This window comes from Typopeltis vanoorti, chromosome 6 (genome assembly GCF_054136105.1).
Source record: "Typopeltis vanoorti isolate ZY-2024b chromosome 6, IOZ_Tvanoo_1.0, whole genome shotgun sequence".
NCBI lineage: Eukaryota > Metazoa > Arthropoda > Arachnida > Uropygi > Thelyphonidae > Typopeltis > Typopeltis vanoorti.
The window spans coordinates 80970001-80997281 of NC_143554.1; the positions used below are offsets into that span (position 1 = coordinate 80970001).

Sequence of the window (27281 nt, forward strand, 5' to 3'; positions counted from 1 at the left end):
TTCACTCTTCACATATATCCCTCTGGCTTTCCTGCTGATATTGTAAAATTATTCAATTTTGTCATTAATTTATGATACTTCAGTTATCAAAACAAACTGTACAAGCAGAAAGAAAGAACAGCTATAGGATCCCCCATTTCCCAATTCAAAACATTATGAAATGTTTTGAACAACATATTCTCAATGTTTTTTCACCTAAGCCACCCATTTGGTACAGATTTGTTGATGAGGTTTTTGCTGTATGTAACTCTTCCTTGTTAAATCTCCATGAATTTCTTGAGGAAATTAATTCAGTAAACCCAAGAATTAAATTTTCACTTGAAGCAGAAGTCTTCCTTTTTTTGGATGTTCTCATTCTGCATCAACCTAATGGCAGTCTGCAGTTTTCTGTATACAGAAAAACAACTAATACTGGCAAATACATTAATGCTTCTTCACATCATCACCCCTGTCAGAAATACAGTGTGATTAATTCAGTTGACAGATCTCAAAATTTGTTCAATTGACTCCTTTTCAAATAATGAACTATCTGATATCAGAACTACAATGGTTATAATGCTAAACAATTGATAAAATTATGGCCTTCATCTTAATCTTGAAGTCTCTATGTCTCATAAAGAGGGTGTGAGAGGCAGGTTTTTTTTCGTGCAGAGTTGTGAATGATTGGAATGCCTTGCCTGAGAGTGTGGTGCCTGCAAGGAGTTTGAGTAAAATAGTGTGTTTAAGACACGGTATGATGAGCTGTATGTGTGATAAAAGGACCTCCCAGATGAGTCTTTGACTCCATGAGGTCTTAGGGTAATAATAATAATGTATTAAAGGACTATTAGAGAAAACTGCAAGACTTATTCACCAGACTGACCTGCAAGTCGCTTTCTATCCAGTTTGTAAAACTAAATACCTTCCTCGTCTCTCCAAAAGACAAATATCCTCCTGATGTACAGAAAACCTGTACATCATGCATTCTTTTTTTTTTCAAGGAAAAAACATATAGGAAGTGGACATGGAAAGGTCCAAATGGAAAAATTAGAGAAACTGACTTTATCTTCAGCAAAAAGAAAAAGAAAATGTTTCAAACATTAAAACAAAACATACATTACAAAATCTCAACAATAAAAAAAAGATATATTCCAACATGATGTAAACAACAGATTTAAAAATCTTAATATAGATGACAGACAATGCTGATCCATTTTAGAAAGTAAGGAAAGTAAGTTAGCCAAAACATTTTACAAGATTCACTTGAAACAGTTGGTACCACAGAACAGAAGCAAGACAAAATTTCTGAAGAAACAAAACAAGCTGATAACCCACAAAATAAAATTGAATATATACTGAATTGTGCAAAATAATCGGAAAACATATCAAGGAAGAAATAATAAAATTCAATTGTAAACAACCATAGTTTCAAAAAGCCAGACACTAAGGTAAATGACGTGAAGTCATTAGCTTCTATATACAAGTTGCCATAGTCCTGAAAAGACTTCAGGTGCAAACTTTGTTTGCTTACTCTTACATAGAGAATTAAACCAAGTATACAATTTCTTGGTAGTATCTTTAATTTATAGTATAATCAAGTGGAAAAACTTCCAACAACTATCTCTAATCCAGAGTATTTTGATAATAAGATGTGACATCTTTCGGCTACTCGTATATGAAATTATGACTTCTGCATTACTTCAATTTGAGTATCACTTCTGGGTCTGGTTCCCACTGATGAGACCTCAATAAAGGTTGAAACCAGTCTGGGGTAGTGGCACTTCTCATAATGCATAGCATTATACATGTCTACAAGGATAAGTGCTTTGCATTTTGGGATACTAAGGCTGGGGCGCGCTGACCATATGTGCAATGTGTGGTGTACATAGGCGCCAGGATAGTAAAGGCGCCAAAGAGGAGGAAATACTTAAAAAAAAAAAAAAAAACGTTTTTTTTAAAGTGATGTTTTATTGGGGGGGGGGGGGATAGGAATGCCAACTCAAGTTTTGTACACAGGCACCAGCCACTACTGGCGCACCCCTGTACTAAGGCAAGTCATTAGCTTCTATATACGAGTTGCCCTAGTCCTGAAAATACTTCAGGACTAGGGCAAACTTTGTTTGCTTACACTTGGATAAAGGATTAAACCAAGTATATAATGTCTTGGTATTTTTAATTTATAGCAATATACAGATAGTTACAGTCAAATTAAGAGATAGGAACATAACCAGAGATAGATATGCTATAGCAAAAAAGAAGTGATGAAATTCACTGAATATTAAATCAGATTGACAAATCAAATGAAGAAGGAGGCAACTATGAAATAATTCATAGTGAAGAATTTATGCTTCATGAGACACAGCACATGTATTAGAATAATTAATTTACTTTAAGAAATGTAACTATCTATGTTTCGACCTTATTGAGGTCATCATCAGAAAAACATACATATATACAGGATACAAGCTACATGACACTGCACTATACAAAAGTAAGATGAATCTAAATTTGTTAATCATTTACTTTAGCCTGACCTCTGGTGGGAGATAAAAAAATAGAACCACATTAAACAATTTATAAAGTCCTCTTATATTGATTTTCTTCTGTTTGGGGTTGTTCTGGTTGCTATACGGGTTGAGGATGGGTAATCCACATTCTTGGAATAATTTATCCATCATTTATCCATTGAATTTTCTTTCAAACAAGGTTTTGGTGTGGTGTAGGGATATGGTACCTTTCCAGTAGTAAGACTTATACGTTGGTTAGACATAACTGGTAATTAATTTACGGAATTGACAACGCATATAAAGTAAATAAATTAAAGATAACTTTAATGAATCACTTCTATATTTCGGCAATGTCACATTGCCATCTTCGGGTCTGTATGTATGGTCTGTAACAGGAAGTAAGGTCATATTTTTTGAGGATATTAGTTATTTTTTCAGAGGTGCCCTGGATGTAGGGGATAGTGATAGACTTGGTGTAGTCTTTATTGTAGAGGGGGGGGGGAGGGGGGTTGTGGTTTACAGCAAATGAGGAAGAAAATAAGAACTAATTTTGTTCCTAAAGTCCTCATGGTGCCCTCTGTAAACCACAACCCCCCTCCCCCCCCTCCACAATAAAGACTACACCAAGTCTATCACTATCCCCTACATCCAGGGCACCTCTGAAAAAATAACTAATATCCTCAAAAAATATGACCTTACTTCCTGTTACAGACCATATAAAAAGTTGGCATCCCTTATTCGCTCTACCAAAGACCAACCACTTCCCCTAGACCTACCTGGTGTATACCAGGTCCCTTGCAGCTGCAAATTGTCCTACTTTGGCCAAACAGGCAGAACAACAAATATCAGGATTTCAGAACACCAAGACTACATCCGTTTTCACCAGTACAGCCGCTCTGGACTGGCAGACCATGCCTTAGATACCCACCATAAAATTCGTTGGAAGAAGACAAAAATAATCCATCGCAGCAAGTTTAAATACGAAAGACTATTCAAAGAATCTTCAGCAGCTCTAAAAAACGTTCCTAACCTCAACAAATTTGGGTGCATGAAACTGCCCCAAATTTGGGAGACTTTCATTTTGAGAACTTCAGCCCAACTGCCAAGACTACCAAATTAGCCCGCAAGAGGGCACCATTAGGACTTTAGGAACAAAATTAGTTCTTATTTTCTTCCTCATTTGCTTTGTTAGTTCCTTAGTGCACATACCATATCTTTATGTTCCCGAAGATGGCAATGTGACATTGCCGAAATATAGAAGTGATTCATTAAAGTTATCTTTAATTTATTTACTTTATATGCGTTGTCAATTCCGTAAATTAATTACCAGGTACCTTTCCAGTCAATTCTGTGGCATGTTCGGAGTGCATGGTCTGATAGGTCTGTTTTACCAGAGTGGAGGTATTTAATTTGGCATTTGTGTTCATCCTTTCTGATTGGGATGGTGCATCCTGTTTCCCCTACGTAAGGCAGGTTACAGGTACATTAAATTTTGTAAATCCCTGGGTGGGTAAGGTATAGAAGTGCTAAGTAAATTTCTTAATTTTGCTGAGGGTTTGAAGATTGTCTTAATGTTATATTTAAGTAGTGTTCTTTCTATTTTTTCTGAAATGCCCCTAATGTAGGATATGGCTATGGCATTCTTGTAATCTTTTTTTTTTTTTTTATTTTATTAGCATTTTTATAGAGGATCTCGTGAACTGTTTTTTTTTTTTTTTTTTTTTATTGTAGCCATTTTTTTCAAATGTTTGGTTAATAATTTCAAATTCTTGGTTCAGAGCTTGTTCATTGGAGCAAATTGTTAAGGCTCTTTGTTTGAGGGTGCTGATGACTCCTAATTTTTTGTGTGGGATGGTGGTACGTATTTTTTGGTCTGTGTGTGTGTGTTTGTTTGTTTGCAGTAGACTGTGAAGGAGAGGCAGCCTGAAGGGAAAGTATTAGACTGATTATCCATCTTTAACTCATATAGCAACCAGAACAACCCCAACCATGAGTAGAATTTATAGTATAAATGTCAGTGATACCAAACCTCAGTCCTATCTAATTTTTCACAACAAAGATCTTGCTTCATTTTCCCCTTACTTTCAATATTATCCAAACATGATCAGATTACTTCTTGTGATCGCACTTCCAACCTTTCCTGCTATCACATATGAATCTCAAATATGTCCAACTGTGGAATACTGTTTACACATTCGAGATGGTCCATCCAAAGTCTCTCTCTGATTCCTTGATGCTATTGAAGGAAATCCGATTACTCTATGATCTTTCTCATTCTCTCTCTCTCTCACACACACACACACGCACACGTTCAGTTTCTGCCTTATACCTCTTCTATAAATAATTTAATGGATGATGCTCTGCTAAAATGACTACTATTCTTCCATTTTCTTCCAAAATTTTCAAACAAAACCTGCTACTGATCAACATCCATTTACAGTCCAGCTCCAAACTAACCAAACCAACTTCTCTTTCCTGTTCTTGGGAACAGCTTTCCTCACTTAACAGCCTTCATCTTTTCAAAATAACACATTAACAGATTTCTTCTCTCATCTTACTCTTATGCCTATACACAGCAGCTTGCAACCTTTCACGGGTGGATTAGATTAAAAAGGCATATGATAAAGTGCCAAGAGAAATGCTATATAAGATGTTTCAACATTTACATCAATCATATGATGTAAATGTGAAAATATAAAGAGCAATATATAGTCTATACATAAGTTTAATCTTTAAAGGATTTGTTGTTCTATACATAAGCTATAAGAATAAAAACAGCTAGAAATGAAGGGTATTTAGGAAAATAATGCAAAATCAGGTGTTAGAGAAAGATGAACATTATTCAATATCTACATGTTGAACATAGACAATAATGTGATTCAATTATTAATGAAAACAGCATTAAAGCTAATATCGAAACTGGAAATGTTAAACTTGGCTCTTTATGACGGCTTGGTTGGCCGAGTAATTAGCGCATCCACTCTCCAACTGAAAGGTCACAGTTTTGAATTCCAACTGTGGGCATGGATGTTTGTGATTGTCTTTAGGTGAATTTCGTCACCCAGTGTGAGACCCCTACCCCATCCCACTTATTTGAGGCCTGAAGCGGCTTGAAAATGTTCCATGTTTGGTCTCTAGAGCAGGGTTTCCAGACAATGTAAAAGAATAAATTATCATTGTCATCCTTGGGGTACATATCAATTTCCTGATATGTACCCCAAGGCGTGTTCAGGTTACTATGACTGTACTACATGATTAAGTTTACATTATTATTAATCTCTGATCAACAATTTTCCTCCAAATCAATCTGTTATTTGTGAGCACTCCAATATTGTCATATAAAAAAATTAATTAAAAATGCAATATATATATATATATATATATATATATATATATATATATATATATAAAACTGATTAAAAAATCCTTAACCCATCCACAGTACAAAACATACTATAGGTATACAAATAACCTTTCATGGATGGGAGCAACATAAAAAAGATGTTATATCCAACTTATAAGTCTTTGAAAATCCTTAATTGAACAATTACTGTACCAAATTTTATATGAAAATCAGCAATAAAAAGGGGGAAAAAATACACAGGACACTATCAATTGCACAGGATATATAAAATATTTCAGCTAGTCAGACATAATTTTTAATGAAGATGGCAAATTAGTAACAGATAATAGAATAAGCAAGCTAGTATGATGAGGATTCAGTTGAATAAATTTATATATAATAAGAAAGAAATTAGCCAAAACACTTAACTAGCAACATACAAGATAGCATACTATTTTGTATACTGCTAGTTAGTGTTATTTGGATCAGAAATAAAAAAAAAAAACTTGAATAGAATGTGATAGCATTATTAGCAGAATCATAAACATGAAGATTTTAGCCACCTAACATTATTAGAACTCAAGTCATGGAGCATGAAGACAGATATTTTGGTTATAACAGCAAAATGTAATTGGCATGCCACAGCAGGTCAGCTTGCAAGTCAGCTCCAGTCAAGCACAGATATTCGGTAAACTGAGGAAAGATATCTGTAACAAGTAGGCCTGTAGTCTGCATACACTTTAGTCTTTACTCTGATTCTATATAACACTTGTTCTGCCATGGAAGTGGTACTACTTTCCATTGTGAGAATGTTCTTGAAAGGGATAGCTACAACAGTCATGGTACAGGGAAGCATTAATAAATGCACTTAACTACAAGTGCTGGTAAAATGGACTATGACTGGTGAATGATATTGCAATGAAGTTGATGTCATGTTCAATTGTGCTGTAGGTAAAGAATTCATTTTTATGAATGACAATGCCACACCACATCGCATGCAAGCTGTGGAGATACTTCTGGAGACTGAGGATATTGATCAAATCAAGTGGTCAGCATGTTCCTCCAGATTTCAACCCCATAGAACACATTTGGGATGCAGTAGGGAGATGCAATGCTGCTCGAAATTCCCCCTCCAGAAAATAAACAAGGCCTTATCCTTGCTCTAAAGGAGGAGTGGACCACTTTGCTTCAAGAACTCCTGAATTACTTGGCACTAATCATGGTACGATGTTGTGAGAGTTGCATCACAGTTGGGGGTCGACATATTTCCTAAAGACATAGTTAATTCCTTAACTATGTCTTTAGGAAATTTGTAATTTTCACTAAAAACATACTGCAATTTAATTTGTACAAAATTTATAACACATTTTTTGTGTAATATAATTTATTACTATGCTAGCAATAAATTTATGTCCATATTTGGCTGTAGTCATCAAAATTTCTTCATATACAGGTATAAATGTAGTTTGTCCTTAGCTTTTGGACACAGTATATAATAATATCATTGCACAATTTGAGAGCATTATTATTATCAAAACTGAAAGCTATTTTTTGGTGTGTGTATATATATATATATATATATATACACATACACACATATATACATATAGCTGATGCTGTTATCAGTAATTTTGTCGCTAGAACAGTCTGAATGAAACCAAAACTGAAATGATCCAAAAATTTTTAAGAGAGATTCCTTAAACCAAATATCATTAAATTATATTAAGCAGGGGGGAAATTATCACTATCATTTTGCCAATAGTCTAATCAAAATAAAAAAAAAATAAAGAAATCTTTCACCAATAAGTGTTGACTAAGAATGAAAATGACTTCCCTCCAACATATCATATGACTAAATATGCATTTAACAGGCTCTTATAAATGATTACCAAAAAATATAGTTTGAAATATTATTTTAAGTCAAATTTTCAACTATCAATATTTGTAATCTTCATGAGAATTTATCATGATGTCTGCATTCAATTTAGGGTATCAAAAGGGAATTATGAAATGGTGGCAGCACTTTTGTAAATATGTTAAAAGCACAGGCTGTTTTTGGCTTATACTGTAGCCATAATTCTGTTTTGTCTGATTTTCCCACTATAATGGAAAAATTATACATCCTGATTCAATTTTTTCTTGCTAGTGTCTGAATGAAATTTAAATTGAAACCCCTTGACAAATTTTAATAAAAATCCTAAATACTAAATTTTGTTACATTTTCTTCAGTCTGAGCAAAGTTACTGCTATATATAATTTCATATGTTTTCTTTTCTTTTTTTTTTTTTTTTTGTCTTTGCAAATGGCCTGAATGAAATAAAAATTCAGACATGCTCTGACATTAGCAATACTGTTATCATTATCTTCCTTTCAGTATTAGGCCTTATGGAACATTCTAGTCTCACCTAAGGGTCCTTCTTTTTTCCTTTTGTTTTATATTTTAGTATGGTTTAGTAGTCTATTTAGTGATTTGATTCACATGTTGAATCCATTTAGTACTAAAATTATCTACTGCATGTAAGGCTAGGTTTTTGTTGTAGTTCATGTGCAATTTCTGTTTATTATCAAGTTGAATGCATCTGCTGTTTTCAAAAATTTCATTTCTCTGATGTTATTCTTTATTGGTCGATTTTTTTCATTGTCCATGTTTCACCTCTATATAAGTTTAGCTGAAACATTAAATGTTCTTAATCTTATATTTCTTTGTACTAAATATGGCTTAAAAATATCATTAACTGATATCAATAATTTTGGTAATTTTATATTTCAAGCCTGTTTCTTCAATGTAACTTATATTACAGTCAAGATAATTAAAATTATTTACTTGACCTATTTTATTTCATTTTATTTCGACCAATTTTAACTAATGGATCTGAGAGCTGGGAAATAAAACACTTGACCAAAGACTAGAGACCACTGATATGAGAGTCCTGAGAAAGATTAGGGGCATGAACAGATGGCATCAATGGCAATATCATGTTAAAAATGACGATATTAGGAAAGAACTTGACATTGTTAACATCCAGGAATGTGTTAACAGAGCTAATCTTAGGTGGTATTGTCACTTAAACAGAATGGGAAAGATTAGCAAAACAAGTGTTCTCTGCCAGGTTGGCAGGAAAAAGACCCAGAGGAAGACCAAGATATTATTATTTGACACATCCAGGGAGTCCAAGGACTCATCGAGAGAGGGCACCTGCTCTACAACTCTGTCTCCGCTACTCAATCCACCAAGTGACCGCAACTACACCAACGCCATCTACCGCCGACCACCACCACTAGTATAGGTGGATTGATAAAGTAAAAAGCCTTAGAAGACAGAAATATAAGATCTGATAATGTTGAGTCTTGACAGGTAACAGATTGATTTGGAGGAAAATTGTTTATTCACAACTTTTGTTTCTTATTGGATCTCTTCCTTTGAATGCTATAACTTTTGTATTATTAAATTTATGTAAGGATTCCAAATACCAAATAAAATCCATTAAGGTAGCATTCAGGAATAATATGCATACATGGGATCATCATCATCATCATCATATTCTTGATATGCATCTTCAAGGGGGGTGTACAGAATAGTACTATCTCCAAAGCTTATATTATCATCCTTTTACAATTGTCTGGCATTAAATACCTGTTATGATAACCTCTACTCTCCTATTCTGTTTAACTGACAATACTATCTGAGAGATAGTACTATTCTGCACCCCCCCCTGGAAGACACATATCAAGAATTTGATTATGAAGATCCCAAGTATGCAGATTATTTCTAACTCTACCTTAATGGATTTTATTTGAAATTTGGTATTTAGAATCTTTACAAAGTTTAATAATACAAAAGTTATAGCATTCAAAGGAAGAGAGATCCAATAAGAAACAAAAGTTATGATAAACTAATAGGTTCAATGTTAATTATCTTGACTGTAATAAAAGTTACATTCTGCTCACAACTTACTGAATGTTAACTATGTTGAGATCCTTCCTAATATCTTCATTTTTAATTATTCTGCAATTTATGCAATCTGTTCACTCTCTTAATTTTTTTCTCACAACTCTCACTTCTATAGTCTTTAGCTTTTTAATACTATTTTATTTCTAATCCCAGCTCTAACATACATAAGTTAAAGCTGGTTTGAATACTGTCTTCTATATAACTACTTTAGTGTTTTAACTAATTTCTCTCTTTTTTTTTTTTCTTTTTTTTTTTATATGAAATACAAGAGAGAAATTCCATATAAATTTATTAGGCTAACTCACCACCATACCAGCTTTGCATATTATATTGTTTATTTTCATATTTAATTTGCAATCTTCACTATAAATTGTGCAGAAATAATCAAAATGTTTTACTTGTTCCCATTTATGATGTAGCTTATATTTACTATGTTCCTGCCTATTTTCATAGTCTTCAACTTTTTAATGCTGATTTTTATGGCAAGTTTGTCCCAGCAGTTATGCAATTTAGTTAAGGAATCCTGTAGACCTGTGCTAGATTTATTTAAGAAAATAACATCAGTTGCATAAAGTAAAGAGCTCATATTAGCATCTCCAACTATGATATCAGGCCTAATACCACTTTCAGAATGTGATCCACATAGATAAGATGATAAATAAGAACAGAGATAGTGCGTGTGTCCTTTTCTCACACCTGATTTTACATCAAACCATCTTCCTATACTTCTTTCAATTCTAACTGATGACTATTGATATAATGTTCTTTACACCATATAAATGTAGCTTTAAAAACAGCTTTTATCTTTTCATATGACATTTCCAGTTCTATGAAACTTAAATAAAACCAGGTTTATTGGGAATAAGGAAATGGCGGGGAGGATTCAAAGGCAAGTGACCAAGATGGTGGATGGCCCATGGAATATTCTCTTTGAGGATAGATTGAAGGTGTGTGGATTGCAGAAGTTGGATGATAGGAGAAAAATGAGGGGATATGATAGAAACATTTAAGTTGCTTAAAGGATTTTATAGGATAGATGCAGGGGAAATGTTTCTGCACTTAGCTAGAGGGACCAGAACAAGGGGGTCATCCCTTTAAGTTGAATAAAGGTGTGGTTAGTAGGGGGGGGGGACTAAATTTTTTGCTTGGAGAGTTGTGAATGAGTTGCAAAAGTCAGTGTGGAGTGCTTTGTCTCTGTTAATGGGTTGAAGGAGAGGTATGATAGATTGTATGGGTAGATTGGGTCTCCCACGATGAGTCTTCAGACTCCATGGAGGTGCACATATAATAATAATAATAATAATAAAATATAGATTGTTATTATATTCCCATGATTTCTGAACCATTTGTCTCATAGTGAAAATCTAATCCTGACATCCTCTATTTGTCCTGAACACAGCATGTTCTTCTCCAAGTTTCTCTTCCACTGTTTTCTCGAGAAGGCTTACGTAATTCTAACCTGAATGGTCAAATAGGAAAATGCCTCTAATTTTCACATTGTTTTATTTCCCTTTTCATAGATGGATACCATGAGAATTTCTCTTGAATAATCTGGAATTTGACCATGTGACCAGGCCTTCTGAATTATGTGCAGTCACAGTAACACTTTTATACCTCACATATTGAAGTCAAATATCACCTATTTAAGCTGCATTTCTACATGTCTTTCAGGTGGTTGAGATGACTTTTCTACCTCATGCACTGATATATCAGATTCCTTTTGCAGTACTTATTCTTTCTTCATTTATAAACTTCTTCTATAAAACTTAACCTCCAGAACATTTTGACACCTTCCTAATATTAATCTTCCATATTTTTTACTAAAGTCCTCCCATAACTTTTATTTAACTAGTTTTACTCACTGTACTCTATATTCTCTAAGACATGCTGGGAACTTTCAATATTTCTTCTTTTTCATGAATGTCTCTTTAACCTCGTGAGCTAATCATAAAGTTCTGATTTTTCCATCCTTGCAGCAGCAGCAACAACTGCACCACATGCCTCCTTGGCTGAATCAGTCAATATTTTCTGTGGCTCCTGTTTTCAAACACTCATTTTTTGTTTGAATGATATTTGCATATTTTAGTCTACAGTTCATCTCTGAAAGCTGCTCAACTTGGATTCTTTTTAAAACTTTCTTACGCATTTTTCTTTTTCAACATACTATTCAATTTCATCCTGATCAAAACTAAATGATGAGTTCTTCCTATTTCAAATCCTCTGGTATACTCTAGTGTCCTGAACCAGCATGAAGATAGAGCTATCAACAATAACACACTCAATAAGACTTTTTGTTATTTCTTATGTCCTCTTTCCATTTGATCTGTGCACTTCTTTATGTTGGAACATAGTGTTAATAATGACCAGTCCATGTTCTGAACAGAAACTCAGCAGGTAATTACTGTTATTATTAGTTTTGCTCTTTTTTTTCAAATTCCCAAAACATTTCTCTATGTCATACAGAAATGTTTTTTTCAAATCTGCTTTGGGACCACAGACACAAATAAGTCTCACTGTCCAATTCCTCATTTTGATGTAAAAGTATTACTTTTACTTGATATTGCCTGACAGTGAAGATTATCTTTGTGTTTAGTCTTGCATGTTACTGCTACTCCTTGCTTTCCTTGATCATTACTGACTGAATATAGCATCTTGTATTTTTTATTTAGCATTTCACCTTTTTTTGTGTGTTTTCTTTGTTTCGGTAATACCCAATACAGCACTTCTCTCATTTTTCTGCCAGTTCCACTTCATTTCCAATGATACTGCTTGCTTGCAATGATAGTACCAATCTTGAAGTCTGTTCATGTTGAGTTAAAATTTGTTCCTGTAGCTGATTTGATACTCTGACAAAAGCAATGCAGACCTTATTTAACTGGGCGATGTCCAACTGGCAAAAATTTTATTTGGGACTATGACAACCAGTCATTCCATTCAAATTCATTCACTATCCATACACATAAAAACATCAACCATGATAAGGTGTGAACTGGATATGAGACCAGATTCCAAAGTCAGTTCTCCATATTCTTTAAAAGGATATGTGGAGGGGTTCCTCTTCCCAGTTATCTGGCTTTGACCCTTAAATGACTACACACAGAGGGATGATAAAAGCACATTACACAAAATGCATAATAGGTGGTTATACATTTTGTATAATATACTAAAATGTTTCCATTCATTAAACTGTTCTTCAGAAGGAGTTAAGTTAATTATATAAGCAAGTTCTTTGTGTATGTGAATGCATATGCACACAGACTTTTTAAACAAGTTTTAATGTTTAAAAAAAAGTATGTTCTGATTTTATTACATGAAAACTATCATCCTTACATTCCGTTTCATGACAGGAATAAAGACAAGAATGCATTAACTGAAAAACATAAAAGTAATTTACAAAATTCAAAATTAATTAAAATTCAAACATACTTCTTCCCTCCAACCACTCAGTGTCTTAAAGATATCCTGTTTCCTAAGTTCTCGCAATATGGAGTCCAACTTGGCACTTCTCTCATCATATGTCCGCCATTCAGGATTTAGAGTCACTCTGTTAGTAAGATTATCATGGTGGAAGACATGAGGATAATTAACAAGATAATTCCAAATGTCAGGTCTTATAATTCCAACTTGCTGGCCAGCAATATAAAATGGTTTACAACCTCCACCATCAGATCCTAAGAAGAAAAATTTGACTATTTTAAACTGACAATGAAACTATCAAAAAAAAAAATTTTTTTTTATGATAGTTTCAAAATATTCAAAATATTTTGTAATCTGCACAATCAACTGAGTAGTTTCTCAATCAGCAACGTTAATAGCCATTGCATTATTAAGGTAACGTTAATACTAATGTTAATCAAATTTTTTCCTAAATGTGTTGAATGAAATGGAAGAAACACAAAATTGTGTTCAATACAGACATTTTACTACAGATGAGAGGGTATCTGTAATTTTAACAGCCTCTTCTAGCCATTCCAAATCAACTTCCCATAAGATACCATTTCCACAAAATGGGACTAACGACTCTGGTAAGTACTAAAAAAAACAAGATCCCAAGTGTTTGATAACTTTCATCATCATCCAGTGAAACACTACTGACCTTTTGCTTAAAAGAAACTCCAATAAATTTGAATACGAAATTTCTGCTCTTCTCTAATTCCTGTTTACATTCAGTACGAGTAACACCCTGTGAGGACATGCCAAGCCAAACATGCTGTAGGGAAAGGCAGAATCTTTTATCTTCAATGGTGCTAAAATAGTTCTGCATACTGGATGTAGATGATACATGGGATCAAATCAGATCATATAATGGATCAGAAAGCTTCCCAACCAACTAGCAAATAATTCAGTTGACACCTTCTCTCTTTACCAGATCATGGCTAGAGGGAGTCGATTTCAGGTAGAAAGTCATATAGGTCATCAGTAGCATTCATAGATCTGAATGCTGTATACGATATAGTTTGAGTGAATGGGCTCATACTGAAATTTGCAATTGTAGTACAAAACCCAAAGATGATTAATATCCTAAAGTGCATGAATTCAAAGCACAAATTCAAGGTACAACTGAATGATAAAAATAGTCCCTTTAAAGTACTAAAAAATGGACTACCATAGGGCTCTGTGCTAGCTCCTCTCCTCTTTGATTTATACATTAGTGACATGCCACAAACCTCCTCCTGAAAGTTCACATACACAAATGATCTGGCATTGGCAACTCAGACTAAACATCTGAAAGAGGCTGAGACCGTGCTCAGTTTTGACCTTGAAGTTCTGTACAACTATTACACCAAATGGCACCTCTGCCCAAATCCTCTAAAACTAAAGTTTGCACATTTCACTTGAACAATCATCAAACTGATAAATGGCTGAAGGTCTCATTCAAAGGAGAAACTCTGAAGCACAACTCCGACCCAAAATATCTCAGAGTCATCCTAAATCTCTTTAACCTTCAGGAAACACCTGGAAAATGTCTGCCAAAAGCTAAAAACTAAAAATAATATCATCAGAAAGCTTGTGTGTTCGGGCTGGTAGGCAGAAGCTAACACTTTAAAACCTGCTGCCCATGCCCTAGTGCATCCTTGTGTAGAATAGTCTGCTCCAGTGTGTGGTATTCAAGTCACTATGTCAGCAAGGTCAATGTACAGCTTACTGATACCATGAGAAAAATACCGGCCAGGTTGGCTGAGTGGTTAGCATATCCGCTCTCCAGCCAAAAGACTGTGGGCTCAAATCCCACCGTGAGCACAGATGTTTGTGACTGTCTGTGGAAATACTAGTGGTGGGTGGTAGATGTCGTTGGTGGATAGAGATGTAGAGTAGGTATCCTCCCCTGATGAGTCTTTGGACTCCCTGGAGGTGTCGCATAATAATAATAATTATCACAGGTTACATAAAGTCTATACCTGTTGAGTGGCTACAACATTCTCTAACATCATACCACACATAAAGAGGAAAGCTGCCACTAACAGAGAGTGGATAAAATGTATGGGAAATAACAATTTACCCATCCATGAGGACATCCAAAATCTACCACCTATTCACTTGAAGTCCTGCAACCTGATCTGGAAAACTCAGCAACCAGATACCTATTCTCCTGAAACTGAATAGAAGAATCGCTGGCTTATTTCAACAATAAAAAATGGACACCTCATTACAGACCCCACAATAGAAACCCCTGGCTTCTATTGTGGGGGTCTGTAATGAGCTGCCCAGATGACAATGGAGCACACTCAACTGTCTGAGGACAGGCCATGTCAGATGTACTATCATGATGTACAAGTGGGGCTTGCGTCAATCCCCAACATGTGACTGTGGTGCTGATCAACAGACCATCAATCATATTATCCAGGACTGCCCACTGCTGAGTTTTAAGGGCACATTAACAGACCTGTTCCAGGCTACACTGAATGCAGTACAATGGATTAGAGACAATCTGAACTTAAATTTGTGATTTTTAGTATCTAGTTTTAGTATATATATTCATTTTTTTTCTGTTTTTATCTTTCTATTTGCACAAATCCAATCCATATGAAATGTATGTATGTATACAGGTCATGTAATATATAGGAAACTGAGTGTTGTCTGGATGGGAGACAAGTTTGTCAGTCTTTTATGCTGCAATGCATAACTTTACACTTTAATTAAAATGCAAGATATAAATAATTCTGCTAACACTGTAGATAAAAGAAAATTTCCATCAAAAACCAATAACAAAAAAATAAAAAATAATACAACAACAATGTGATGGAACATGGTGGTTTTTTCCAAAGAGATCCTGTGGGCTGTATCCAAAACATGGTCTGCCAGGCCTGACTGACCATAGTTGTGATTACAGATGTATGACTGTTCCTCTAAGTGGATGGCTGCTGATCTACCTGTCTGTCCAAAGTATGCCAGCTTACGGGAACAGGGTACTTTGTAAACTCCAGGCACTGAGAGAGAGGAGGGAGCTGATCTTTGGTAGAACGGATAAGGATAGCAAGTTTGCAGTGGGGCTTAAAAGCTGTGCAAAGGTTGTACTTTTTTAAAGTCTTGGCTATTTTGTTTATTAAAGTCTTGCTTTTTATTTAGAGGACGCACCACCTAGATAGGACTTTAGAGTCACCCACATGGTTTTGAATACAACCCACAGGATCTCTTCAAAATAAACCACCATGCTCCACAACAGTAAATTAAAAAAAGAGAAACTATTTTTAGAATCTGCAGCAGCTCTCAGAAATCAACCAAATCTAAATAAATACAGTTGCATTAAACTTCTGAAAATTTGGGAAACCATAATCATCGGAGATCCCACCTTGCATTCTAAGCCACCTATAATCACCCTTAGAGGACGCACCACCTAGATAGGACTTTAGAGTCACCAACATGGTTAGCTTAGTATTGTGTGGTATTTGAGTGTATGTTACATTAGTTTTTTTTGTAATTCCTGAAGATGTCTCAATGACTGAAACAAAATATTGGAAGTATTAAAGCCTGTTTTAATCCTTTCTGAATACTGTATACATCCCATTAAGCCTCCAACATGATCTTCATGCATATCCTTAGCCATGAGACAGTAGATGGTGGCATTTAAAAAAAAATTTTTTTTTAATGTAACTCTCACCGACAAAGGTTGTAGACCTATAACACATTAGTACTGTGGGTGGACTAGGGATTTTTTTTTCCTATTTCTTATTAATTTCTATATATTTTTTATTTTTGTATTTTTTCTTTATTTTTACATAGTCCAGAAACACTTCTCTAGAGAGCAAACAAGGACCTTTTTGAACTACTCCAAGTTTCCAATAAGTGTGGGCAGTGGTCTCACACCAGGTGATGAAATTCATCTCCCACCTAAAGACTATCACAAACATCCATGTCACAGAAGGATTTGACCCTGCAGCCTGTTGGAAAGCAAGTATGCTAATCACTCAACCAACCAAGCCAGCGAATGGGGTGAACTCTGTGATTTATGACAACTTCTGTTCTTGAGATGACTACTGTTTTTATCTTAAGAATTACTTTTATCTAGTCAAGCACAGATGTTTGGATCCTGTTGGAAGTGTTTCCACTTATTCACAGAACATATCAGCTACCAAAAGAACAGGATAGATATAGACCAAAGGGGATAGGAGAGGGAGGGAGAGAGAGAGAGAGAGAGAGAGAGAGAGAGAGGAAGACCAGCTGCAAGGTGGAAAGACTAGTGAAGCCAGAACAGGCAAATGCCTAATCCTTGAAGAGAAGAAGATTATATATCATCATCATAAGCAGCAGCCATTGTCAATCCACTGCCGAATGAAGGCCTTTCCAAGATGACTCCAAAACTATCTGTTGGAAGTTTTTCCATTTGGTTATACTATAAATTAAAGATGCCAAGAAATTATATTTTTGGTTTAATCCTTTATCCAAGTGTAAGCAAACAAAGTTTGCACCTGAAGTATTTTCAGGACAGTGTAACTTGTATATAGCCTCTATATAACCAAGTGGAAAAACTTCCAACAACTATCTCTAATCCAGAATATTTTAATAATAACATGCAACACGTTTTGGCTACTCGTATAGGAAAATATGACTTCTGCATTACTTTAACCTTGGTATAACCTCTGGGTCTGGCTCTCACCAATGAGACCTGAATAAAGGTTGAAACTTTTCTGGGTAGTGACCAGGGCCGGCTCTATCGAGGGTGCAACACGTGCATTTGCACGGGGCGACAAGTTTTAGGAGGTGCCAAAATTGTCCTAAACTATATGAAAATAAATCATAAAAATATTTCTTTGTCTGTTGAAGCCAGACTTCAGGATGTCGTTAGTTAAATTTTTACATAATAAAACTTCATTGTACTGTATATTTTCAAAAATCATAATCATTTAAAATAATGTAGTATTATGTTGCGTTTAATATCGCACTGTCAGTGTTAATATCAGACGATGTGACAATAGCAAAACGCCTTCTATCTTGCATTTATTTCCTATTCCATTGTTAGCCGTGAGTTGACTTTGACCTGAGGTTAAATCTCATTTAATCAATGAGGCCAAACAATCATTATGAGATAATTGGTCAAGAGTAAACCAATTAAAGAAATGGGATCAAAATACATAAATACAGTTGTGTAGTGATTGTTAATAATACTTTTTTTGATACAGTTATTAGGATTTGACTTTTAAAATAATTTTAACATTCCAATATGGCTGATAAAAGAAAAAAAAAACTATCAGCGCAGAATATTGCTAACGAAAATCTGAAAAAGAACACGATATTCAGAAACAAAGCAGGGATTTGCATAAATATCTAAAAACTAAAACAGCTAATGTAGTACAAGAGAAAATAAGAGAAAGAACCGAAACCAAAACTTCTGAGCTCATGTTTCCATGAGCTCAGAAGTTCTAACAATGAAGGTGGCAAAATAGGGGAGAAGGGGCGGCAAAATATACTAATGCACAGGGCAGCAAAATTCCTAGGGCCAACACTGGTAGTGACCCCGTCCCATAATGGATAGCATTATACATGTCTGCAAGGATATGTGCTTTACATTATGGGATACTAAGGCAAGTGATGTGAAATCATTAGCTTCTATAAACGAGTTGCCCCAGTCCTGAAAATACTTGGATAAGGAGATGGTATCTTTAATTTAATGTTTGGATCTTATTCCACTTAAAAACCATGACACTATCCAAGGCATGGTTCTCCAACAAACATGATAAAGTAGACTAAGAAAAAATATGGTATATCACAAGTGGTCTGAAACCAAAATTCTTGGCTTCACACTCAACCCACACTTCAAATAACTACAAAAAAGACCAGAGTCATATTTGGTAAAACTAAATATGACTCTGCAAGGCTAAGTGCAAAGAAATTGCCTCCTGCTCAAATGCCATTCAAATTTTCTGGTCCCTTGCCATTGTCAAGGGACCAAAAGATTAGTCTAATACCAAAATATAACTATCTGGAATCGTTCTTCTCCAACTCACGGATAGATGACCAAGTCAAATGAGCACCAACTTTATACTAAAAAAAAATGCCCATTAACATCTCCCTGGTGTTTCATCAGCAAGACATCAGAAGAATCACAAATAGCTTGGTTACCAAAAGTCATCTGGTACTAACAGTATTCCCCGTTAGTTGTGTTCAAAACTTAAGCTTTTGAAACTAAGAGATATCTCTTCATAAAACGTTTCATGTTATCTGACCTCTATCCTATAGCAAGTCTATATCCAGTCCCTTCTAAATGTGTCTTCAAAATATCACATTGTTGTATAGTGCCTTTTTTTCCCCCCATTATTTTCTCGCCAAACTAAATGAGAAAGGGATCAGCAGCTTCAGTAAGAAAGAAGACTTAACATTATGTATTCTCTATGACTCTCAATCCAGAAGACCTCTTTGCCAACATTATCCTATTGAGCACAAGCCATGCAAAGATTTGGAAAATCTTGTGTGATCACTTGACATTTATAGGAAATTTAATTGTGTGTGGCAAAATAATGTCTACCAATCTATTTGCCAGACCCAATTTACCTCCAACTCTTCACAACTGGATTACCAATTTCATGCCTGGTCTTTCATTATATGCTGTGGTACCAATGCCAGAGTATCCCTTACTAATATCAAATGTTATCCATAGTTTTGATGACAGTACACTCTCCATTCCTCTTTTTCATCTGACAAATATTGTAGTGCTCAAATATCCCAAAATCCTCCCACCATTGCCATAAGCAGTTATTAATACCAGACTTTCCCATATTAATACCAGAAGGGAAATGGGTGAGGACAACCTAGTCAACTTCATTGCCCTCAAAATAGAGCAAAACACAGTTCGGTTTTATTTTGCACAAGAAAGATCACAGTTAACCTCTCAAATATCCTTGCAAAATCTCATTTCTCTTCTTGTCCTAACTAACATTTCTTATGCATTACGATGTACTCCCTATCTTCAAAAAATTAAATATCTTTTTTTTACTCAAGCTACTACTTCTCACCTGTACAACTTCTAACACTACATAAATCCTTAATTTGATCCTTAATCAGAGAAATCCTTAATTCAGAGAAAAAGTTTGTTCTAGATAATTTTTTCAGCAGGTCCACTGAGAAAATTATTATATGTACACTTTTTGGATGTGGGAAAAAACTTTGGACTGCAAAAAAGAAAGAATAAACAGAACAAGAGTATTTGTCTATGTGACAATGGAGTGAATGAGTGACATATATACAGGAGATAGCAATAAAGAGAGGACATAAATGAAAGAAACGAATATGATTTCAGAGAACATAGATGAAAGTGTTGGCACACAAAGAATGAAATGAAACATGTAGAATATGAAACTGGGTGACTGAAGAAGCAATTGGTGATGAAATTGTAGGGAGAAAAAAAAAATGCATATGGAAAAGGAGGTATCAGTGGGTTACCAGAATGGCACTATATGCAGACTCAAATGTCAGAGAAAAATGATCAGGGGTAGTTGTTGCTTGTGGGCATAAATCACTTGGAATGTGGGGAAAAAGATGGTGAATGACATTACAGGGGGATTGTTACAAACAGAATCCCACCTATGAAAAGGTGTAAACCTATAGCGCATTTGGTATATGGAACATCTAAGGGTTAGACTAAATGTGGTGACTTTTTCAAGTCACTTCTGGTGACTTCTGATATCTGGTAGGCAGGATAGTGCACTCATACAATAAAAATAATCTAAACCGAAAAAAGTTGGTCAAGTGGTTAGTGTGATGCTAATGATGAAGAAAGCATGCTTTCTGGCAATATAATTTAGATTAGAAGATACCAAGGAGAATTTCTTTAATAGTGTAAGTAGTCAGTTTAGGACAATGAAGTGTAAGCTTTTGATTAATAGAGGTTTCTTTTTATCCAGTCTGTCATATGCAGAAAAGACAGAGAGACGAATAAAATAAAAGTAGAATACAGGCATTGGAAATGAAAGCTGTGAGAATAATGCTGGCAAAAATAAGAAAAGAAAGAGTAATTGAGAGTGTATGTGCATGAGAGAGAGAGAGGGGGGGGGGTGGAGAGAAAGAGAAAAATATGGATATCAGGATACTGGAACTAGAAAGTGTTGAAGAAATGTAAATGTCTGCTTGAAGTGGTTTGGGTTTGGGTCTGCTTGAAGTGGTTTATAAAAAAAGGAAGAATTTAGAAAGAATACCAAGAAGAATAATTCATAAAGGGAAAAGACCAATAAGAAAACCACAAAAAAGATTTACAAAAAAAAAAAACTGGGACAATATTTTATTCAAGTATTCATGAAGCATATGGGAAGACAGAAAGAGAATGACAGCTTTGTTCAGCCTGACCTGGTTATCTTTTGCAATAGCCAATAAGCTCAGATTGGTAATATTTAATGTTTTAGACAAAATAAAATGAAGATGTTGCATTTGATAATTTTAATAATCATTCTAGCTATTAACACAAATCAATTCTTTCTAATAAGAATTGACATAGGTGGGTGGCCAAAAAAAGTAAAGCTCTCCAACAACCAAATTTAAACAGAAATGATTGTGTAAGACTTTCAAGTTCTAGGAAGTAGACTGAGATCATACCTTAAAAAGTAAGTATGATTCCTGTCTATTTTTTGGAAATGGGAAGCATTATCATTGATGAATATATCCTCTCCAACTCAATAATTCAAAAATGATGAGAAAAAATTCTTAAAGAATATTCTTACTTCAAACAGGCCTCATAAACTAAACATAGAAACATTATACAGAGGCTTCACCACTCTTGTCTGTGAGGACAATCTCTCAAAAACTGGCAACCACACTTAAGATCTACAACATCCCAACCTTCTCCTCAGCTAACCTAACTCTACACTACATGACCCACTAGTTATTACTAAAAGCAAGTAGTTTTTAACTGTGTGCATGTTCTGTGGCCAGTTTCCCGTTTTTGCAGGAGGAAAATCCTGCTACCTATATATGAGACCAATTAACTCACTTTCAATTAAAAAAATTCCTGTTTTAATCCTTTATGTAACCAAGCCTGAGTGATATCTATATAAAAGTAGCATCGAAAATAATTCAAGCACCAACTTTTGTTTGCTCATACTTGAGTAAAAGGATTAGAACAAGGAAATAATTTCATGTCAAGTATGATTTAAAGTACTGAAATTTGGATAAGAATAGGATGGTGTATGTGTGTATTTTCACTTTTAGTTCAAAGGAGATGGAAAATATGTGGAACCTGGAATGATGGTAAATAAGGACATGAGAATTAAAGACTTTTGAGGGCAACACACAAATTATGACAATAATAGGAGTACAATGACACACACAGAATAAATGATAAGAAAATTGATGATAAGACCTTCATCAAGCTGCATTTTGGATTAGGTTATGGTTATGCACAGGTATGATTACATGGTTTTCAGAAGGTAAGACTGTGGAAAAGTCTGGAAGTTTAGAAGAGTAACTAAATAGTTTAGGTTTCTATATAGTATGGGTTTTCAGAAGAATGAAGAGATGTTGGAAAGGGTCCAAAGACAACTAACCAAGGTAGTTTCTGACCTCTAGAATGTTGAGTATGAGGAAAGATTGAAAAGATGTAATTTGCAGAGTCTGGTGGAGAGAAGGAAGAGGGGGAGATATGATAGAGACCTACAAGTTGGTAAGGGGTTGTTATAAGATCAATGGTGGAGAAGTTCTACAGAGAATAGTGGGAGATCAGGGGAGAACCAGAGGTCATCCCTGGAAACTGTATAAAGAGGGTGTGAGTAGGGGAGTGAGAGGCAGGTTTTTTTCGTGCAGAGTTGTGAATGATTGGAATGCCTTGCCTGAGAGTGTGGTGTCTGCAAGGAGTTTGAGTGTGTTTAAGACCCGGTATGACAAGATGTGTGTGTGATAAAAGGACCTCCCAGATGAGTCTTTGACTCCATGAGGTCTTGGGTAATAATAATAATCTTTAGGTTTCTTGCTTCATCTGAATGAATTTAAGAAGAGGTATGATTGATATTGTTTTGATAGTTTGGGTCTCCTACGATGAGTCTTCTGACTCCATGGTGATACTCGTATAATAATATTAAAAAGAAGAATACAATTGCAACATACAAATAAGGGAATTATACTAGAGTAATGAAAAAGCTATTTTTCATATAGGCATAGAAAAAGCAAGAGGATATCCCTGAAATTTGTATATGGAAGGTGGCAAGCAGAAGGAAGAACGATTATGGTAAGATGATGTAAATGGATGAAACACTCTTATAAACTGATCAGTGAATACCTCAACAATGTCTTCTGCAGCAGTTACTTTCTACCATTTTCATCCATTAACATCATCTTACCATAATCATTCTTCCTTCTACTTGCCCATATCTAAAAAGACTGTAGAGTTTTTTTTTTCTTGGCTTGATTTGCTAATTTCTGCTCATACAGCACTTTTGTTGTCCTTACTAACTGAGCCACTCTCCTGTCTTGCTCTTTAATTATTATTAACATCTGACCTCCATGGAATCAGAGACTCATTATTAGTTGTACACACTAGTGCACACAATGCTTATCCAACTGTGCTTTAAACTGATTCAAAGTGTCTACATTCACAACACTCAGGCAATGCATTCCAATCACCAACCACTCTTCATGCAAAAGAACCTGCTCCTCACTTCTCTGCTCACACCCTCCTTATACAGTTTCCAGCAATGGCTTCTTGTTCTACCCCGAATCCCATTCTATAAAAAAGCTCTACCATGTCAAACTGATAACAATCCCTGACTAGATTATATAGCTCAATCATATCCTGTCTCTTCCTCTTATTCACAAAGCTCTGCAACTTACATTTCTCTCAATCTGTGCTCATATTCCACATTCCAAAGACCACTAACCACCTTTTTAAATCTTCTCTAGACCATTTCCAACATATCCTCATCACCATGAAAACTCGGTGACCAAATCAGTGCACAATAATCCATATGAGGCCTGATTAAGGCATTATACAATAGCATCATAACCTCTATTTCTGCATGTCAAAGTCTTCTGCATCATTGCCATTATCCGATATGATGACTTCACAAGTTGTGAAGACATCACATGAATTTCAGGTCCTTGTCTACCATCACTCCTCAAACTCTCATCTCTACTTCCTTTAAAGTTTCTCCACCAAGCGTATACTTCACATCCTATCGTTGCTTACCAAATCTCAAACCTTACACTTTGCAACATTAAACTGACAGTTCCACTTATCTGACCATTCATGCAATCTATTCAAGTCCTTTGAAAGGCCATAACATCTGCTTGACTTTGCATTGCTCTCCCCAGTTTTGCATCATCTGCAAACAGCTGCATATCATTAGTTAAACCAATCCCAATATTATTAACATACAAATTGAACAACAAATGGTCCCAAAACTGACCCCTGCAGAACACCATTAGTGACCTTTGGGATACTGCACTTCCTTATACAACTTTCTGATACCTATCTGATAGCCAGTCATTGATCCAACTCAGAAGTCTGTTATCCATTCCCACGTTTCAATTTATTTACCAGCTTGTCATATAACATGATCTCCCTTTAACAAACCCATGCTGATACCCACAGAGAATACTGCTGTTATCACCTCATTTCTGTATCCTACTTCTCACCAATTTCTCCAGTACCTTCACCACAACTCCAGATATACAGATTGGCCTATAATTTAAAGCTAAAGCCTTAGCACCACCTTTATACAGTGGAACAATTTTACCCTTCTTCCACCACTCCCTTGGAACCTGTATACTTGCAAGACTCTTATTAAATTGGCATGTGCTACTGCCAATACCCTAGAACATTCCTTAAAGATGCATGGTGATAAGTCATTAAATCCTATTGCCTTATTGACATCAAGTTTATTTATATCCTCAAATACCTCCAAGCTCACTCACAATTTAGCCATCCTCTCCTATGTCCTCTACACTTAAGTTCCTCATGATTCCATCCTAATCAGTCTGGAATCATGAAATGAAACATCCTTATAAACTGATCACTGAATACCTCAACAGTGTCTTATCTTCTGCAGCAGTTACCATTCTACCACTTTCATCCATTGACATCATCATCATCTTACCATGCTCATTCTTCCTTCTACTTGCCGAGTATCTAAAAAAACTCTAGGGTTTTTCTTCACCTGATTTGCCAATTTCTGCTCATACTGCACTTTTGTTTTCCTTACTGAGTCACTCTCCTGACTTGTTCTTTATACTCATGTAAATGATTATTACCATTATTCATCTTGTACTTCCTACAAAGTACCTTCTTTTTCCAGATTTCATGCTTAAGCTCCACCTTCATCCATTTTACACCAACCTTATTCAGCCTTTTGGCCTTCAGAAAACATTCACACATCGACAATGCTATGCATTTCTTTGTCAGTTCCCAAGCAGCATCTATTTCCTTACCGCTCAACTCTTCGTTCCATGTTATGGCTCCAAGCTGTTTCCTTAGCTTGTCATAATCACCAGCCTTATAATTCCACCTATATCCTTTCCTCACAAATGTCTGCAATGGCTAGCCATGACCCAGGTGATCACTTCATGATCCAACTTTCATCAACTGGAGGAAAGTGTGAACCCCCCCCCCTCCTCACAATTACATCCTCTGATAAAACAATCAGATCTAGAACTCTTGATCCTTGTGTGCCCTCCTTCCTGTGCTGCCTGAGAAAGTTATCTCTCAAGAACTCAAGAAATTCATTTTCCATATTTCCAAATGCTGTTTCTTCATTCCAATCTATACTGCCATAATTCAAGTTGCTCATGATAATTACCCTTCCTTTGTTCACTAATCCAAGTTATTTATACGTTTCTTTATCACCACCCTCCACATTACCTGGCTTATAGCAACATCCAACAAAATATGTCTTCCTGTCAACCTTCACTTTACACCACACTGCCTCATAACCACTGCCACTATTTCCCTCTTTCATGTCTATTTTATGTGAACATAATTCTCCTGCTATCATCAGTACACTACTCCTCCCTTCTTGTGCTTTCTCTCCTTGCAAAAAAACACTATATCCTTCCATTTTTATTCTCATTAGGATATCATCTTCATTCAATCATGTTTCACTTATTCCAATGATTTTGGGGAGAATAAACTCAATCAGGAAAACAATTTCATCTCCCTTATTTCTGATACTTCTGCCATTTGTAAACAAACACAGTAGTTCATATTCAGGTCTATAGCTAGTCCTATCCAAGCCAACTGTTGGTTGTGATTTCCTCACCACACCTGCCCTTGCCAAATCGCCTTTATCACCACTTACCACATATATCCATTCAATCTCAACTTCTCCACTCGCATCACAATATACTCCATCCCCATACACACATTTCCTGCTACTTTCAACATCCACTCTCGCTCTTTTTCTCTATGCCATATCTCCCTGTCCATCTGTTTCCTGTTCCTCTTGCATTCTCATTCCCTTCATCTCACACACTACTACTGTTTCCACTGCCAAACACTTATGTCTCTTCAATACTACTCTCCTGATTTTTTCCTTCATCTCTTTTCTTCTTATCTCTTGCATACATCATTCCTTATACTCTTCATGCAACTGATTATTACAATTATCATTATTCATCTCGTGCTACCTCCAAAGTGTCTTCTTCTTCTTCCATATTTTCATGCTTAATCCCCTCATTCATCCTTATTCAACCTTTTTAACCTTTGGAATGCATTCACATTGATGCTGTCATGTATTTCTTCATCAGTTCTCAAGCAGCATTTATTTCCTTACTGCTCAACTCCTCATTTCATGTTATAACTCCAAGCTGACTCCTAAGCTTGTCATAATCACCAGCCTAGTACATCCACATATATCCTTTCCTCACAGAAGTCTGCATATGGCTAGCCACAACCCAGGTGATCACTCTCACCAGCTGGATGGAAGTGCAAAACCCCATTCACAATTACATCCTCTGATGAAATGATCAGATCTAAAACTTTTAATCCTCGACACTTCTGCACATGGCAGAAGGCAAATCTATTCCAATAATAGAGTAATCAATCTGTTTCATGGGATGAGTGTTTATTATTATGCGTTGGAAAATTAGC

The 27281-nt window shown here is 35.4% G+C and overlaps 1 protein-coding gene across 1 annotated transcript in view; it reads right to left on the bottom strand.

Annotated features, from left to right (window-relative positions):
* The window catches only part of LOC150105630 (uncharacterized), a 169545-nt gene that overhangs the window by 137607 nt on the left and 4657 nt on the right, over window positions 1-27281 (bottom strand). Inside the window, exon 2 of the mRNA XM_090394956.1 lies at window positions 13208-13452. Within this exon, the coding sequence (XP_090251082.1) occupies window positions 13208-13452 (245 nt within the window). The remainder of the gene's footprint in view (window positions 1-13207; window positions 13453-27281) is intronic.